Source organism: Prionailurus viverrinus, chromosome B4, assembly GCF_022837055.1.
Source record: "Prionailurus viverrinus isolate Anna chromosome B4, UM_Priviv_1.0, whole genome shotgun sequence".
Classification (NCBI taxonomy): domain Eukaryota; kingdom Metazoa; phylum Chordata; class Mammalia; order Carnivora; family Felidae; genus Prionailurus; species Prionailurus viverrinus.
The window spans coordinates 62,160,695-62,178,218 of record NC_062567.1 but is presented as its reverse complement, the minus strand read 5'-3'; the positions used below and the strand labels follow the sequence as shown (position 1 = coordinate 62,178,218).

General features: G+C 37.7%; 1 protein-coding gene across 1 annotated transcript in view; it reads left to right on the top strand.

Annotated features, from left to right (window-relative positions):
* Positions 1-17,524, top strand: part of PKP2 (plakophilin 2) — a 94,933-nt gene that overhangs the window by 26,638 nt on the left and 50,771 nt on the right. The window contains exon 4 of the mRNA XM_047868415.1: positions 952-1,087. Coding sequence (XP_047724371.1) covers positions 952-1,087 — 136 coding nt within the window. The remainder of the gene's footprint in view (positions 1-951; positions 1,088-17,524) is intronic.

Below are 17,524 nucleotides of genomic sequence, written 5' to 3'. Positions count from 1 at the left end.
TATTTTATTTTTTTTATTTTTTATTTTTTCAATATATGAAATTTATTGTCAAATTGGTTTCCATACAACACCCAGTGCTCATCCCAAAAGGTGCCCTCCTCAATACCCATCACCCACCCACCCCTCCCTCCCACCCCCCATCAACCCTCAGTTTGTTCTCAGATTTTAAGAGTCTCTTATGCTTTGGCTCTCTCCCACTCTAACCTCTTTTTTTTTTTTCCTTCCCCTCCCCCATGGGTTTCTGTTAAGTTTCTCAGGATCCACATAAGAGTGAAAACATATGGTATCTGTCTTTCTCTGTATGACTTATTTCACTTAGCATCACACTCTCCAGTTCCATCCACGTTGCTACAAAGGGCCATATTTCGTTCTTTCTCATTGCCACATAGTACTCCATTGTGTATATAAACCACAATTTCTTTATCCATTCATCAGTTGATGGACATTTAGGCTCTTTCCGTAATTTGGCTATTGTTGAGAGTGCTGCTATGAACATTGGGGTACAAGTGCCCCTACGCATCAGTACTCCTGTATCCCTTGGGTAAATTCCTAGCAGTGCTATTGCTGGGTCATAGGGTAGGTCTGATCAAATTTATTTTAAATTCCACGTAAAGTCTTACTGTGCCTTTGAAGTGACCTTTTCAGATGTAATTATCATACTACACATGTTTATCTCCAGTGAGTTCAGTTTCTTTCTTTGGTATATATTATGCTGCTACTTAATTCAGTGACATTCTCAGAGGCCAGTCTGATCAGAGGTGGAATGTTTCTACTGCTAGCTTCCTATGCCTTCTGACCTCAGCTGATGATTTTTCTTTTGGCTGAAGAAAAGCCAAGGCTTAGGTGTTCTAGGTGCTTCCCCATGTTAGCCAAGTCATCTCTGAAAGATCAGGTTGGCAGGCAGGAGGGAGCAGGTTTGGAACTCTGCTGAATCCGTGACTGTTTGTCTAGGAATGCAGACGTGGAGATGACTGTGGAGCGAGCAGTGAGCATGCTGGATGCAGACCACACACCAGCACCCAGAATTTCTGCGGCAGCTACTTTCATACAGCACGAGTGCTTCCAGAAATCTGAAGCACGGAAAAGGGTGAGTATCATCTTAAGTCCACTGTAAAATTACCACGCTTTGACATCTATTATGGTGGCCCTGCACACTGAAACCAGTAATTTAAGTTAAAAACAAATCTTTATTGAGTTATATGTCAACTATAGGTCAATTTTAAATAACAAGTTAATAAAATAAATATGTCTTCATCGAGCCTTATCTTTTTTTTTTTTTTTAATTTTTTTTTTTCAATGTTTATTTATTTTGGGGACAGAGAGAGACAGAGCATGAACGGGGGAGGGGCAGAGAGAGAGGGAGACACAGAATCGGAAGCTGGCTCCAGGCTCTGAGCCATCAGCCCAGAGCCCGACGCGGGGCTCGAACTCACGGACCGCGAGATCGTGACCTGGCTGAAGTCGGACGCTCAACCGACTGCGCCACCCAGGCGCCCCCTCATCGAGCCTTTTTAATTAAAAGGGAATATATACTCATTACCAAAAAAAAATTTACTGCAATTCAGAAACTTAGAATGTAAGTCTCCACACAAACCTTCCCCTCTTTGTCTGTCTCTCCAATCTCCCGCTTTGGGACCAAAGCCAACAATTGTTCACAGTCTGTGTACTTTTAGAGTTTTCTGATGGGAGGAGGGGGTTAGAGAGCTACCAAGAGCGCACATGAGCATTTTAGACTATTGTTTTCTATATTTAAATATATATTAAATATAAACAATGTTTTGCGGTTTTCTCATTAAGCAGTTATGAAAATGGTTCCATAGACAGCTCTGTACATATATCTTTTGGCATTCCCATAAGTGTTGTACAGGGCAGACCACCTCCCAAATGGAATCACTAGGTCATTTTATGTTTGTTTAAAAAGTGGTATATTTGTTCAGGAAAAAAATCATAGTTGAAAAAGGTTTGCAGTGAACCTAAGTTTCCCTCCTACTCCAAACCTACCCCCCATCTTCCTTTTTCTTTTTCTCTCTCCTATCCTCTCTCCTCCTCCCTCCCTTCTCTTTCCCTGTCTCTCTCTCCCACATCATTTTTGGGTGTCTTTCCAGAGATACTCTATACGTGTAGAAACAATTACTGGGTGGGTTGGTTCAGTATCCTTTTTCGTTTAAAACAAAATTACAAATGGTAGTAGGTTATGTATAGTAGTCTGCACTTTGTTCGTTTAAGGCTATATCTTAGAAATGTTTGATATATATTAGCCCTATTTCATTCTTTAAAGTTGCTACATGGATTTCTTTTGTATAAATGTACCAGTTTTGTTTGTTCATTTTTTAACAGCTTTATTAAGGTCCAATTAAATTTTACCATGTTTAGCCATCATGAAGCCATCACAATCACGATAACGAACATACCCATTATCTCCAAAGTCTCTTTGTGCCCCTTTATAATCCGTACATCTGACCCCTCCCTAACCCACTTCCACTCCCCAGGTAACCAATGATCTGCTTTCTGTTACTATAGAATATATTAAAGTTTCTAGAGTTTTATATAAACTATGTAGTATATATGCTTTTTTCTTTGGATTCTTTTACTGAGCTTTAATCTTTTGAGATTTATCCATGTTGTGTATATCAAAAGATGTGTGCATGTGTGTGTTTGTGTGTGTATAGCTGAACAGTATTTCATTGTATGGATACACCTTAGTTTGTTGATTCACTCACCTATTGATGGATATTTGTTTGAGCTATTACAAATAAAGCTGCTGCGAACATATATGCACAAATCTGTTTTCATTTCTATTGGGTAAATACCTAGGAGTTGAATGTCTGGATGATATGGTAGGTATATGTTTGACTTTTTAAGAAACTGCCAAACTATTTATTTTTACTTACTATTTAGAGAGAGAGAGAGAGAGAGAGAGAGAGAGAGAATCCCAAACAGGCTCTGCACCATCAGAGCCACACAGACACCCAATTTTCCTTTTAAAAAAATTATTTAAATTCCAGTTAAATGCAGTGTCACATTAGTTTCAGGTGCACAAAACAGTGATTCAACACTTCCATACAACACCCGGTGCTCATCACAACAGGGTACTTTTTAATCCCCATCATCTATTTAACCCATCCACTCACCCACCTCCTCTCTGGTAACCATCAGTTTGTTCTCTATAGCTTAGAGTCTGTTTCTTGGTTTGCCTCTCTCTCTTTTTCCCTCTATGCACATTTGTTTTGTTACTCAAATTCCACATGTGAGTGAAATCATATGGTATTTGTCTTTCTCTGACTTATTTCACTTAGCACTATACTCTCTATCTCTGTCCACATCACCATAAATAGCAAGATTTCATTATTTTTTATGGCTGAGTAATATTCCAGTACTTTATCCATTCATCAGTTAATGACATTTGGGCTGGTTCCATAATTTGGCTATTGTTGATAATGCTATTTTGAACACAGGGGTGCATGTATCTCTTTGAATTAGTATTTTTGTATTTGTTGTGTAAATACCTAGTAATGCAATAGCTGAATCGTACAGTAGTTCTATTTTTAACTTTTTGAGGAACTTCCACTCTGTTTTCCAGAGTAACTGCACTAGTTTGCATTCCCACCAACAGTGCAGTAGGGTTTCCCTTTCTCCTCATCCTTGCCAACACCTGTTGTTTCTTGTCTTAGCAATTCTGACAGATATGAGGTGATACTTCATAGTTCTTTTGCCCATTTTTATTTGGGTTTTTGTTCTCTTGTCATTGAATTTTATCAGTTCTTTCTATATTCTGGATATGTCTTTTTTTTTTTCAAATATGTGATTTGGAAATACTTTCTCCCGGTTTTATTTTGTCTTTCCATTATTTTAACAGTTTTTGATTTTGATGGAGTCTAATTATAAATCTTTTCCTTTATGGACTGTGCTTTTCATGATATATCCAAGAAATTTTTCTGTACTCTGATGTCACAAAGATAATCTATATTTTCTTCTAGAAGTTTCATAAGTGTCAGATTTTATAGTGTATGATCCATTTGGGTTTAATTTTTGTATATATTGCAAATGTAGACTGATGTTCCTTTAAAAAAAAAAAAAACACATATGCAGGGGCACCTGGGTGGCTCAGTCAGTTATGTGTCCGACTGTTGGTTTCAGCTCAGGTCATGGTCTCACAGTTAATGGGTTTGAGTCCCCTGTTGGGCTCTGCGCTCACAGCTCTCTCTCTCCCTTTCTCAAAATAAATAAATATACATTTAAAAAGTATATATGCAATTATTTAGGCACCATTTGCTGGAAAGATTATTATTTTGGTATTACTTCGTTTTTGTGCCTTTGTTGAAAAGTAATTGATCACATCTATATGAGTCTATTTCTGTATCATGTGTTGTATTTCACTGCTGTATTATTGGTCTATCTCCTTGCTAATACGACACTGTCTTGATTACTATAGTTTTATATATTAATATAGTTTTATATTGAAGTTTGCTAGTGTTAGTCCTCTGACTTTATTCTTTTCAAGTGATTTTGGCTATTCTAGGTCTTTTACAGTCCCATTTGAATTTTAGAATCAGCTTGTCAGTTTATTTGTGACAAAACTGCTGGGATTTTGTTTGAGATTGCATTGAATCTATAATGGATGGAGAATTTTCATCTAAGCAATATTAAGTCTTCTGACCCCTGACCATGGTACATTTCACTATTTATTTAGGTCTTCTTTAATTTCTCTCAGCAGTGTATTGTAGTTTTTACTCCAGAGATCTTTCATGGTTTTTGTTAGATTTATCCCTAAAGGTATATATTTCTAAATGTTTTTACACATGGTCTGGGTTTTTTTTTCACTTCAATTTTTGATTGTTCAATGCTAGTATATAGAAATATAATTGATTTTTTGTATATTGATCTTGTATCCTGTGACACTACTAAATTCACTCTAAGCTCTAGTAGCATATTTGTAGATTTGTCAGATTTTCTACATAGATCATGCCATCTGCTAATAAAAACTGTTTTGTTTTGGGGCGCCTGGGTGGCGCAGTCGGTTAAGCGTCCGACTTCAGCCAGGTCACGATCTCGCGGTCCGTGAGTTCGAGCCCGGCGTCGGGCTCTGGGCAGATGGCTCAGAGCCTGGAGCCTGTTTCCGAATCTGTGTCTCCCTCTCTCTCTGCCCCTCGCCCGTTCATGCTCTGTCTCTCTCTGTCCCAAAAATAAATAAACGTTGAAAAAAAAAAAGTTTAAAAAAAAAACTGTTTTGTTTCTTCCTTTGCAATCTTAATGACTTAGGTTTCTTTTTCCTTTTTTTCTTTGGTACTGGCTAGAACCTCTAGCACAGTGTTAAAAGGAAGTGAAAGTGGACCTGTCCTGTTCTTGATCACAGGCAGAAGCATTTGGTTGTTCTTGCACTATTAAGTATGATGCTACGTGTAAGTTTTTGTTTGTTTTTAGGAATTTAATCTGGGGGATTTTTACGTGGGTTTTTTTTTTTGGAAGAAAGGAAAAAATTTTATATTTTAGTATTTTTAACACCATTTCCTTTTCCTGCTTTTTGTTTTATTTTTTAAACTGAGTTATAATTGACATATAACAGTATATTCGGGTGTACAACATGACCCGATATATGCATATCAATGATTACCAATCTAGTTACCATCCATGCTCGGTTATGAATTTTTTTCTTGTGATGAGAACTTTTAAGATCTACACTTAGCACTTTCAAATGTACAATACACTCTTAATAACTAGTCATTATGGTGTACATTACATCTTCTTGACTTACTTATTTTATAACTAGAAATATGTCCCTTTTGACCACCTTCACCCATTTCACCCATGCCAAACCTCCCACCTCTGGCAACCACCAGTCTGTTCTCTGTGTCTTTGATTTTGTTTTTTCTTGGTTTGTTTGTTTGTTTGTTTGTTTGTTTTTAGATTCCACATATAAGTGAGATCATATAGTATTTGTTCATTGTCTGACTATTTTACTCAGCATAATGCCCTCAAGGTTCATCCATGTTGTTGCAAATAGCTGTTTTTCCTTCTTACTTATGGCTGAATATAGTCCAATGTGTATATATATCACATTTTCCTTATCCACTCATCCATCAGTGGACACTTAGATTGTTTCCATGCTATAGCTTTTGTAAATAATACTGCAGTAAACATGGAAATTCATATATCTTTTTGAGTTAGTGTTTTCATTTCTTTCTGATGAATACTCAGAAGTAGAATTACTGGACCATAAGGTAGTTCTAGTCTTAATTTTTTGAGGAACCTCCATACTATTTTCAGAGTGTTTGTACCAAGTTATATGCTCTCCAACAGCGCACAGGGGTTCCCTTTTGGCCACATCCTTGCCAACACTTGTTATTTCTTGTCTTTTTGGTAACAGCCATTCTGACAGGTATGATGTGATATCTTGTTGTGGTTTTGATTTGCATTTCCCTGATGATTAAGAAGGCTGAGCACCTTTTCTGTATGTTGGCCGTCTGTATGTCTTCCTTGGAAAAATCTATTCAGGTCCTTTGCCCATCTTTTAATCGAATTGTTGTTTTGCTATTGAGTCATGTGAGTTCTTTATGTTTTGATTATTAACCCCTTATCAGATTCATGATTTGCAAATATTTCCTTCCATTCCGTAGGTTGTCTTTTCATTTTGTGATAGTTCCTTTGCTGTTTGATCTAGTCCTACTTGTTTCTTTTTGCTTTTGTTCTTTTCTTGTGGTGTCATATCCAAAAAATCATTGCAAAGACTGACATCAAAGAGGTTGCTGCCTATGTTTTCTTCTAGGAGTTTTATAGTTTCAGGTCTCACATTCAAGACTTTAATCTAAGTTGAGTTAATTTTTGTGTATGGTATGAGATAGTGGTCCAGTTTCACTTTTTTTTGCATGTGGCCATCCAGTTTTCTCAGCACCATTTGTTGATAAGGCTCTCCTTTTCCTGTTGTGTATTCTCGGGTTTTTTGTTGTAAATTAATTGGCCACATATGTGTGGTTTATTTCTGGGCTGTTTATTCCGTTCCATTGATCTGCATGTCTTTTTATGCCAAAATCATACTATTTTTATTACTACAGCTTTTTTTTTTTTTTTAATTTTTTTTTTTCAACGTTTATTTATTTTTGGGACAGAGAGAGACAGAGCATGAACGGGGGAGGGTCAGAGAGAGAGGGAGACACAGAATCAGAAACAGGCTCCAGGCTCTGAGCCATCAGCCCAGAGCCTGACGCGGGGCTCAAACTCATGGACCGCGAGATCGTGACCTGGCTGAAGTCGGACGCTTAACCGACTGCGCCACCCAGGCGTCCCTACTACAGCTTTTTAATATAGTTTTGAAATCAGAAAGCATGATGGCCTCCAGCTTTATTCTTCTTTCTCAAGATTGATCTGACTAGTCAGGGTCTTTGTGTGGTTCCATATAAATTTTAGAATTATTTGTTTTATTTCTGTGAAAAATACCATTGGAATTTTGATGGGAATTGCATGGAATCTGTAGATTGCTTTGGATAGTATGCACATTTCAACAGCATTTCTCTAATCCATAAGCAGGGAACATCTTTCCATTTATTTGTGTCTTCAGTTTCTTTCATGGACAGATCTCCTCTGTTAAATTTATTCCCAGGTGTGTGTGTGTGTGTGTGTGTGTGTGTGTGTGTGTGTGTGTGTGTGTGTTTAATGCAATTGTAAGTGGGATTGTTTTCTTAATTCTGATAGTTTATTACAGGTGTACAAAAATGCAACAAAATTTTGCATATCGTTTTATATACTACAACTTTACTGAATTCATTGATTAGTTCAAGTAAACTTTTGGTGGGATCTTTAGGATTTTCTATATAATATGTCATCCGCAAATAGTGACCGTTTTGCTCTTTCTTTACCAATTTGGATGCCACTTCCTTTTCTTGCCTAATTACTCCAGCTAGGACTTGAATACTATGTTGAATAAAAGTGGTCAGAGTGGACATCCTTGCCTTGTTCCTAGTCTTCAGAAAAAAAGGTTTTAGCTTTTAACCGTTGAATATGATGTTAGCCGTAGGCTTTTCATACATCACAATATCAAGTTGAAGAACTTACCTTTATCCCTAATTTTATGGAATTTTTTTTTGGTTTTTACTCAGAAATGGTTTTGGGGGGCACCTGGGTGGCTCAGTCAGTTAACTGTCCAACTTTGGCCGAGATCATGATCTCACAGTTTGTGAGTTCGAGCCCCACATCGGGCTCTGTGCTGACAGCTCAGAGCTTGGAGCCTGCTTCAGATTCTTTGTCTCCCCTTTTCTCTTCCCCTCCCCCACTCGTACTCTCTCTCAAAAATAAATAAACATTAGATTTAAAAAAAAAAGAAATGGTTTTTGGACTTTATCAAATGTTTTATTCACTTATTAAAATATTTCTATGGTTTTTATCTTAATTTTGCTAATATAGTAAATTACTTTGGTCTTTAAGTGTTATCCCATTCCTGGGATCCCACTTGGTCACGATGTACTGTTACCTTTTTAAAATTAGATTTGGTAAAACTTTGTTAAGGCAGTTATACAGCTATATTTATAAAGGATATTGATCTTTTCTTGTAATGTCTTTCTCCAGTTTTGGATTGAGAGTAATAAAATACTTTGGGAAGTGTTCTCTCCTCTTTAATTTTCTGAAAGTTTGATTGTGATTGGAATTATTTCCATCATAAATGTTTGGTAGAATTCACCACCAAAGCTCTTGGACTTGAACTTTTCTTGTGAGAGGTTCTTAACCACACTCAGGACCTTCAGATTATGAGACTGGCACACTGCCTGCTGTGCTAAGGAAGCTAGCTATGTTCTCAACTATAAATTCATTTTCTTTAATTGGTAACAGGGCTTTGGGGGCTCTGTATTTTTTGTAATGAACTTCGGTAGTGTGTGTCTTTCAAAGACTTTGTCCATTTCGTCTAGGTTGTTCCAGTGCTCTTCATTGTTTTGCGTAGATGTCATGTTATTTCCCATTGCCTAAGAATTCTCTTTAACATTTACTCTAGTGCAGGTCTCCTGGTGGTTAACTTGAGCTTTTGTATGTCTAAAAAGGAATTTCATCTTTGCTTTTGAGAGGTCTTTTCACTAGGTTGACAGTTTTTTATTTCAGTACTTGAAAGTTGTTGCTTCACTGTCATCTTACTTGCTTTGCTTCAGACAAGAAATCATCTGTCATCTTCATTGTTCCTCAGTATATACTGTAACTCTCTCCACCTACCCAGCCTGCTTTTAAGATTTTCTCTTTATCACTAGCAGTGAGCAGGTTGGTCATAATGTGCCTTGGTGTAGTTTTCCTTAGGTTTCTTGTGCTTGGGAGCTCATTGAGTTTAAATTTGTAGATTTTTTACTTTTCATCAAATTTTGGTTGGAATTTCCAATTTTCAACCATTAATTCTTCAAAGATTTTTTTTTTCTGTCCCTTGGGAACTTGTTACATATATATATATATGTAACAAGACAATTCTGAAAACTAATGTACCATGAATTAAGAGGTTTTCTGACTGGGTAGTGAGAATAGGCACTGTTCTTGGGCCTGTGTGACCATGAGGAGCTGTTCCCTTAAGTCCTTTGGTTATTTGGTTGGTTAGCTGGTTATTTCCCTGGCTTCAGGCAATTTTCTCACACACGTGCACTAATTAATACTCTACTGAATATTAGATGGAGACCCTCTGCAACCTCGGGAGTTCTCTTTCTGCGCCGCTTTCTCACTGGTACCTCTTCCCTACGGACTCTTCTTGGATCCTGCACTGTCTCCTGAACTCTGCTTGTTGAATTCCATTTGGGTTTTACCTCACTACACAGCAGCCTGAGAACTCTCTCCATACAGTGATCTTTGACAGCAGTGGGGCTCATCTTGCTTGTTATCCATCCCTTGGGGATCACTATCCATCATGGCTACATTACCAATTATCAAAACCATTGTATGCTTTGTCTGGTTTTTAACATTGTTTCAGATGATAGGTAAATCCAGTCCTTGTCACTACTGAGTCATTATTAATTTTGATAAATAATTCCCTAATAAATTCCACCTAAGATTGTGTAGACTTAAACCCCACCAACATTGCATCATAGTGCCCATTTATATGTACCATTACTACCATGAGATTATTCTTTTGTGTTTGTTTTTGTTAATCTAATAAGCAAAAAAAAAAAAAAGCCATCTCTTTATGGTAAAAACTTTCCTGTTTTTTTGAAATCAAGACTAATGGTCACTTAATCAGTTACAAAGGAAAAAAAATTTAGTTATACACACATACCACACACACAATTTGTCATAATCTTGCATAAACTATGCCCATTGTGTATCATCTGCAATTTTTAGTTTCTTTAAAGTGAAATGAGAACTTAATGACACTGATTCATCTGATTTCACTTGTATCTGAATTTTTACATTTCCCGTAGTCTTTTACATTAATTTTGTTCACAAATAATTACAGAGCTTTTTAAAGCTGTTTTCCTTTATCTAGGCTTTCCAAAGCATGCAGATTAGTTTTCAGAGAAACGGAACTCCTTTCACCCTTAAATTTCATTCGTTTACCTAACAGGTAAATAAATTACATGATTACAGTAACAGTACAGTTGGCCTAAATACATTGGGAAACATGTAAGTTATTCTTAGTAAATTTGTAACTCAACTAGTAAAAATTGGAGTGCAAAGCACAACATAGAGTAACCTCTCAGCTTTGATAATTCTCAGGGAATCAGTAGGATTTCCAGAGGGAAACAAGAATGTGACTAATCCTACATATCAGTTAAGTAGAGTCAGGCAAAAGACTTCTGTGGACTGTTTTCTCCAAAGATTTGTATCTCCTTAATGCTTGGTAGGAATTCATTATCTATTATGCGTAATATTATATATAATCCACTGTTATGCATCTTATTGTATCTTTCATCATGCAGGATTGAAAAAGTCTTCTGAAGTCCAATTTGTCAGTATTTCTATTCATGACATCTGTATTTTTGGTATTACTTTAAAACCGATCCCCACATCTAGATTATTTCTCGTTTTAAAAGCTACATAATTATTGAGTAGTTCTCACTGTCCTTTGCCTGTATGTTTGTTCCATGGGAAGAATATGTAAGGATTAAAAAAAATTTTTTTTAACATTTATTTATTTTTGAGAGACAGAGACAGAGTGTGAGCAGGGGAGGAATAGAGACAGAGGGAGACACAGAATCCACAGCAGGCTCCAGGCTCCGAGCTGTCAGCACAGAGCCTGATGCGGGGCCCGAACCCACAAACTAATTGTGAGATCATGACCTGAGCCAAAGTTGGGACACTCAACTGACTGAGCCACCCAGGAGCCCCAAGATTTAAAAAAATAATGTATTTAACTAGTAATGAACCCTCTTTATACATATAGGTGAAAAGAATTCGGCTAAAAATTAGTCCTTTCTATGACTAACTCAGATAAATGTTTAAATCTTTTCTTATTACCCATTTTAAAAAGCTGGGCATTATTAAGCATGCTTTCATTTTCTAATATGGAATTACTTGAATTTTTCTTTTGTTTCTCAAATTGGGCTAGATTTCTACGATCTCTTAAGTTGCTAATTTGATTATAAATATCATTTTGCTTACATATGTGATTAAAGCTGTGCTTGCCTTCTTGGCTCTTTTTCTAAAACTAGGACAAACACTGGTTTTGAGAATAATGAAACATGAAAGTCACACTGAAACCTAAAAATACATATGCGTGGTAGAAAAATTTAAGTATTAAGTTATAACCCAACATGAACAAAATCCTGCTAATATTAAGCATAGTGCTATAGCATTTGAATTTATGTATAAAAGACATTACAGGCTCAGTCTCTGGGGCATGTGACTCTTGATCTTGGGATTGTAAGTTTGAGCCCCATGTTGGGTATGGAGATTATTTAAGAATAAAATCTTAGGGGGAGAGGGAAAATGGGTGATGGGCATTGAGGAGCAAACTTGTTGGGATGTGCACTGGTATGTTGTATGTAAGTGATGAATCACGGGAATCTACCCCCAAAAGCAAGAGCACACTGTATACACTGTATGTGAGCCAACTTGACAATAAATTATATTTAAAAAAAGAAATAAAATCTTTTTTAAAAAGGTAATTATAATTTGAATATAAAGATCAAAATTCTAAATCATAAACTTTTAAAACCAGTGGCAACTTTTTAATCCTTATTTTATTTGATTAGGACTCAGCCCATTTATCATACTTGATCCTCTTCTCCTTTTTGAACCTTTCTTCTTTTGGTCCAGAGTCTCCTGGTTCTTTTTCCATTTCTCTGGCTCCTTCAGCTTTCTTCTGTGAAAAATTTATCATAAGCTATCCCTTAAATGTTTATGTTCCTGAGATGCCTTCCTGGGACTTTTCTTCCTCAGCACCATCTCCTGACCTGCTTCATTCACTCCTATGACTTCCATCCCTATATGACTTAGATGCTGATGACTTCCTGCATCTCTGCCCCCTTCTGTCCCTTGGGCTCTAAACCATGTGTCCATCTATTTCCTGGACATCCCACTGAACTCAACATCAGCATTTCAAAAATGGGCACGTTAATTTATTTTGCTTTTCCTCTCTACTAGCCAACCCTCCTTCTAACTTGTTCTTCCTGCTGGGTTGGAAGGCAGGACCCTTAGTGGTTTAAGTATTAACACTCAGAAGTCACTCAGGGAAGTGTGAGTCCCAGCATCCTAATTACCTCAGTGACCTTGGGCAGGATACTAACGTCTCTGAGCCTTGGCATTCCTACCTATAAAGTGGAAATAATAATCCTACTAGAAAGAGTTGTGAGAATGCACTCAGATCATGGTACAATGCCTGCCCCAATCTGAACATATTATTTCCTGTGTGAGTGGTAGTTCACCCAGGTGGTATGACACAAAAACTTGAACACAGACTTTCAACTTTTCTTTTATTGTTACCTCTCAACATTATTCATATTCATGCAGTCTTCAAGACTTTTTAGTGCTGCTACTAAAAGTGTCTTGAATCTACTCACCTCTTTCCCTCCCTACTCAGCGCCACTATGCTAATCCCTATCACCATGTTTTCTGTTAACTCAGCCACTTCCTGGTTAATTTCCCTTCCTCCACTTTTAACCCACTACTGATACAGTCGCCTCTCAGCACCCACTTGCCTTTAGGAGGAAGGATAAATTTAATCTGCAAGACCCTTCTAAAACTGACCTTATTTCCATTCCTGCTTCAGATCTCATCACTGAAGTTTTGACTGCCATAACTATCTTGAAGAATCTTATAAAACTCATACAAATTCATTACTCAAAATTTGAGAAATTAAGAAACAGACAAAAAGAGACATACCCACACTTCCCCAATATTGTTACCATCTTAGTTTTGTTCTCTGACTTTTTACAAATTGAATATGTAGCTTTCCTCGTAGGGATTTTTTTTTGCTTTGATTTTAAGAAGCATGCACAAATATATGCTTGTTGTTTAAAAAAATACAAAATAACAAGCAACTTTCATAATTTATATGCCCATCATTTCTCCCAAACTCCCTAAATTCATTTCCTTCTTTATGTCTGTGTTTGAGTGGAAATACATAGATATTTTATACATTTTTTCTAGTAACACTGTACAATAAGCATTTCCTTATAACATTAGCAATATTTTGCATACCTCATATTAATGGTGGCATATTAATGGTGATGCACTAGCTACCATGTGTTGAGTGAGTACTATGTACCTAGCATGAAGATTGTTAATCTTAGATAATCTCCATTTGACTGGTGAGGGAACTGTAATGACCAATATAAAATATCTGTCAGTTCTAACATTACTCTGCCTCTCCCATGGAAACTTCAATCTGTGTGGATTGTGACAATCATTAACTAGTCTTCCCCTGTTGTTGGACATTTATGGTTTCAAATTTTTCCCTTTTATAAATACTACAGTCACAGTGTGCTTGGGTGGCTCAGTTAGTTAAGCATCCAACTCTTGATTTTGGCTCATGTCTTGATCTCATGGTTCGTGGGTTCGAGCCCCATGCCAGGCTCCGCACTCAGCACAGAGCCTGCCTGAGATATTCTCATTCATTCATTCATTCTCTCTCTCTCTCTCTCTCTCTCTCTCTCTCTCCCTCTCTCCTTCTCTCCCTCTCTCCTTCTCTCCCTCTCTCCCTCTCTCTCTCTCTCCCTCTCTCCCTCTCTCCCTCTCTCCCTCCCTCCCTCTCTTGTTCTGCCCCTCCCCTGTTTGTGCAGGCTCTCACTCTCTCAAAAATAAATAAATTTTATTAAAAATTAAATAAATACTGTACTTACAATTACATGTGTGTGCATTTCAAATTCTTTCCTAATGAAGGTTATTAGAAGAGAATATTTTTGAAGTTTTTGACACTTACTGCTGATTGCCTTCCTGAAAGGTTATACCAATTTTCATGGAGTGATTAGTTCTAATGGGAAGGAAAAGAGAAAAGGGGAGTGACATTTCACAGAGGTGGTGACATTTGAGCCAGCTCATGCAAGATGAGCAGGCCTTTGCCAGAAGTGAGGCAGAGTGGTCGGAGCATTCCCAACAGGAAGGAAGTGAGAGCAAGGGCACCAGGGCACAAGGGAGCCCTTGCCCCAAAGGAGTCAGTTTGTTCCTTCCGCTTATTTGCCACCAGAATCCTCATCATTTATTTTATAGTTGACAAGAAGAAGAATCAGAATAGAGCCCTTCCATATATTTAGAAACCATCTCAAATGAAAGGTCTTTTGAAGTTCTGAGATATTCATGTTAGTCTGTTTCTTCTTTCCTTTTCCCAAAGGGAGAACAAATCCCCTGAGGATTCAGTATAACTGGGAAATACATGCCACCTCTCTCATCCCATCTGCTTCCCTGAATGTGAAGGGACAAAGACAGTACACTTGGCGTTGGTTCTGATGTGTACAGGATCTGGAGCGCCTGGGTGGCTCAGTTAAGCCACTGACTTCGGCTCAGGTTATGATCTCACAGTTCACGGGTTCAAGCCCCGCATCAGGCTCTGTGCTGACAGCTCAGCGCCGGGAGCCTGCTTCAGATTCTGTGTCTCCCTCTCTCTCTGTCTCTCTCCTGCTCGTGCTCTGTCTTTCTCTCAAAAATAGACATTAAAAATAATGCATTTGGTATTGATTTTGTATCAACCTGCTTAACAAGATGGATAAAAGTAACCTAAGTCTATTTATAAATTTGGGAGAGGTGCCAGACACTAGGGCGTCAAATTCAACAGTGACTACAGCTGTAGCAGATTTCTACATTTGTCTGAGCATGGTGTGTCCACAATGCCTTCTTTCTGGGCTGGAGCAAGTGCTGAAAGCCCAAGGGGTGAAGGTGACAGGGTAAGCAAAGCCGGCTGTCCAAGCCCCCGAGTCCAGTTCCACACGCCACTTCTCACTGATTCTATCATCGCATCTGGAAATGCAATATGACCGGTAAGCCACATCCCATCATATTTTGAAGAAGGCCACTTAGGAGTTATAAATCAAGCAATAAAATATTTCTAAAGCTCGCAAAATACCTTCAGGACAAACAGGATTTTCTTTCTGCATCTGATGCTTCTACAGCTACTGTGAAGATTTAGTATAGCTGGCATTTATGAAGTTTGTGGAGTGTACATTTAACCAACTTAAAACCTAACTATGAAATAGAAATTGATGGAATTGGAGAAACCTGTGAATTATAAACAATTTAAAATGTGCCTTTCTGCTCTTAAGGAAGTGTAGTAATGGGAATAGAGGAAGTGATCAAGTAGATGATCTACTGCACCAGAATTAGTTGACAGCTAAGAAATCTTTATCAGTAGCATTTTTGTGCAAATATATTAGAATGGCTGTAGACGTAGCGCAACAAAATTGCTGTGGCCAGTTTACCAGTCGTGCCCTGTTCTGCACATGTCTCCTCTGAAGTGAGTTGTAAGTGGAAGTATTATTCCTCATTATTACTAGTGAAGCCTCAAAGAGACCAAAAGAGTACTTCTCTCATAAGGTTCTCAACAAGCTATTAATTAGATAACATAAATGAAACTCTTAACACTATGCCAACACCTTCTAATGGTAGAAGTGGGTGGGAGAGTCATTATCTGTGTTTTATTATTATTATTATTATTATTATTATTATTATTATTATGGTTATTATTTTTAAACTTTGACTTTGATTCTTGCCTTGCTAGTCTTCTCCCCAGTCCTAACAAAGAAAGATGTAAGATTGGAAGATTATGTCTTAAATCTCATTTATCTGTTTATGAAAGGGAAGCTGAAATTTGATGATACATAGAAAATATGAAAAGGTATTACTGGGCGCCAGAGCATGAACTGTGAAGCAGTTAGGGCATCATTCATAAGTGATGAACTTCAGCTGAAAGGGAACCTCCTGCCCATTCACAACCATAAGTGTTTCCTAAAAATTTCTGCATTAAGATGGTGAGAATGACTGACATCTTTACTAGAAGTTCTTACTAATTTAAAATTTCTGTATCAGATGCCAGTAGAAGCCCATGAGAAGGAAAGCCCTCAGTCTACAACTTAACATTTTGCTTCAGCCACCCCACGTCCACGTCTTGACTTCTTTAGATAATATTGGCAGCCTAAAGTATCACATTGCTCATATTGCCATGATTTGACCTCTTCTTGAGCAGCCATACATTTCAGAATCTAAACCATCTATTTTTATTCTTCTTTTCCTAGTGCTAACCCTTTCTCTAATAGACAGCATGCCCTTTCTTGCATATTTGGATGGGAGAGATATTTTCTATTTTTTTTAATTTTTTTAATTTTTATTTTTTTAATGTTTATTTTTGAGAGAGAGAGAGACGGAGTGTGAATGGGGGAGGGGCAGAGAGAAAGGGAGACAGAATCTGGAGCAGCCTCCAGGCTCTGAGCAAGCTGTCAGCACAGAGACTGACATGGGGCTTGAACTCACAAACTGTGAGATCATGACCCGAGCCAAAGTCGGACACTTAACCAACTGAGCCACCCAGGTGCCCCGAGAGATATTTTTTATTTTATTTTATTTTATTTTTAATTTTTTTTTCAACGTTTATTTATTTTTGGGACAGAGAGAGACAGAGCATGAACGGGGGAGGGGCAGAGAGAGAGGGAGACACAGAATCGGAAACAGGCTCCAGGCTCCGAGCCATCAGCCCAGAGCCCAACGTGGGGCTCGAACTCACGGACCGCGAGATCGTGACCTGGTTGAAGTCGGACGCCCAACCGACTGCACCACCCAGGCGCCCCCCGAGAGATATTTTTTAAATAGCATATCAAGGGGTGCCTGGGTGGCTCAGTTGGTGAAGCGTCTGACTTCAGCTCAGGTCATCATCTCACAGTCTGTGAGTTCGAGCCCCTCATCAGGCTCTGTGCTGACAGCTCAGAGCCTGGAGACTGCTTCAGATTCTACGTCTCCCTCTCTCTCTGCCCCTCCCCTGCTCATGCTGTGTCTCTCTCTATCTTAAAAATAAATAAAAACATTAAAAAAAATTTAAATAACATATCAAAAGTGTAAAGTTACGTTATTTACTTAAATTAAGAAGCTTGCATAATTTTTATATGAAGCTTTTTAAATACCCTAAGCAATTGATCATAAAAATAGCTGG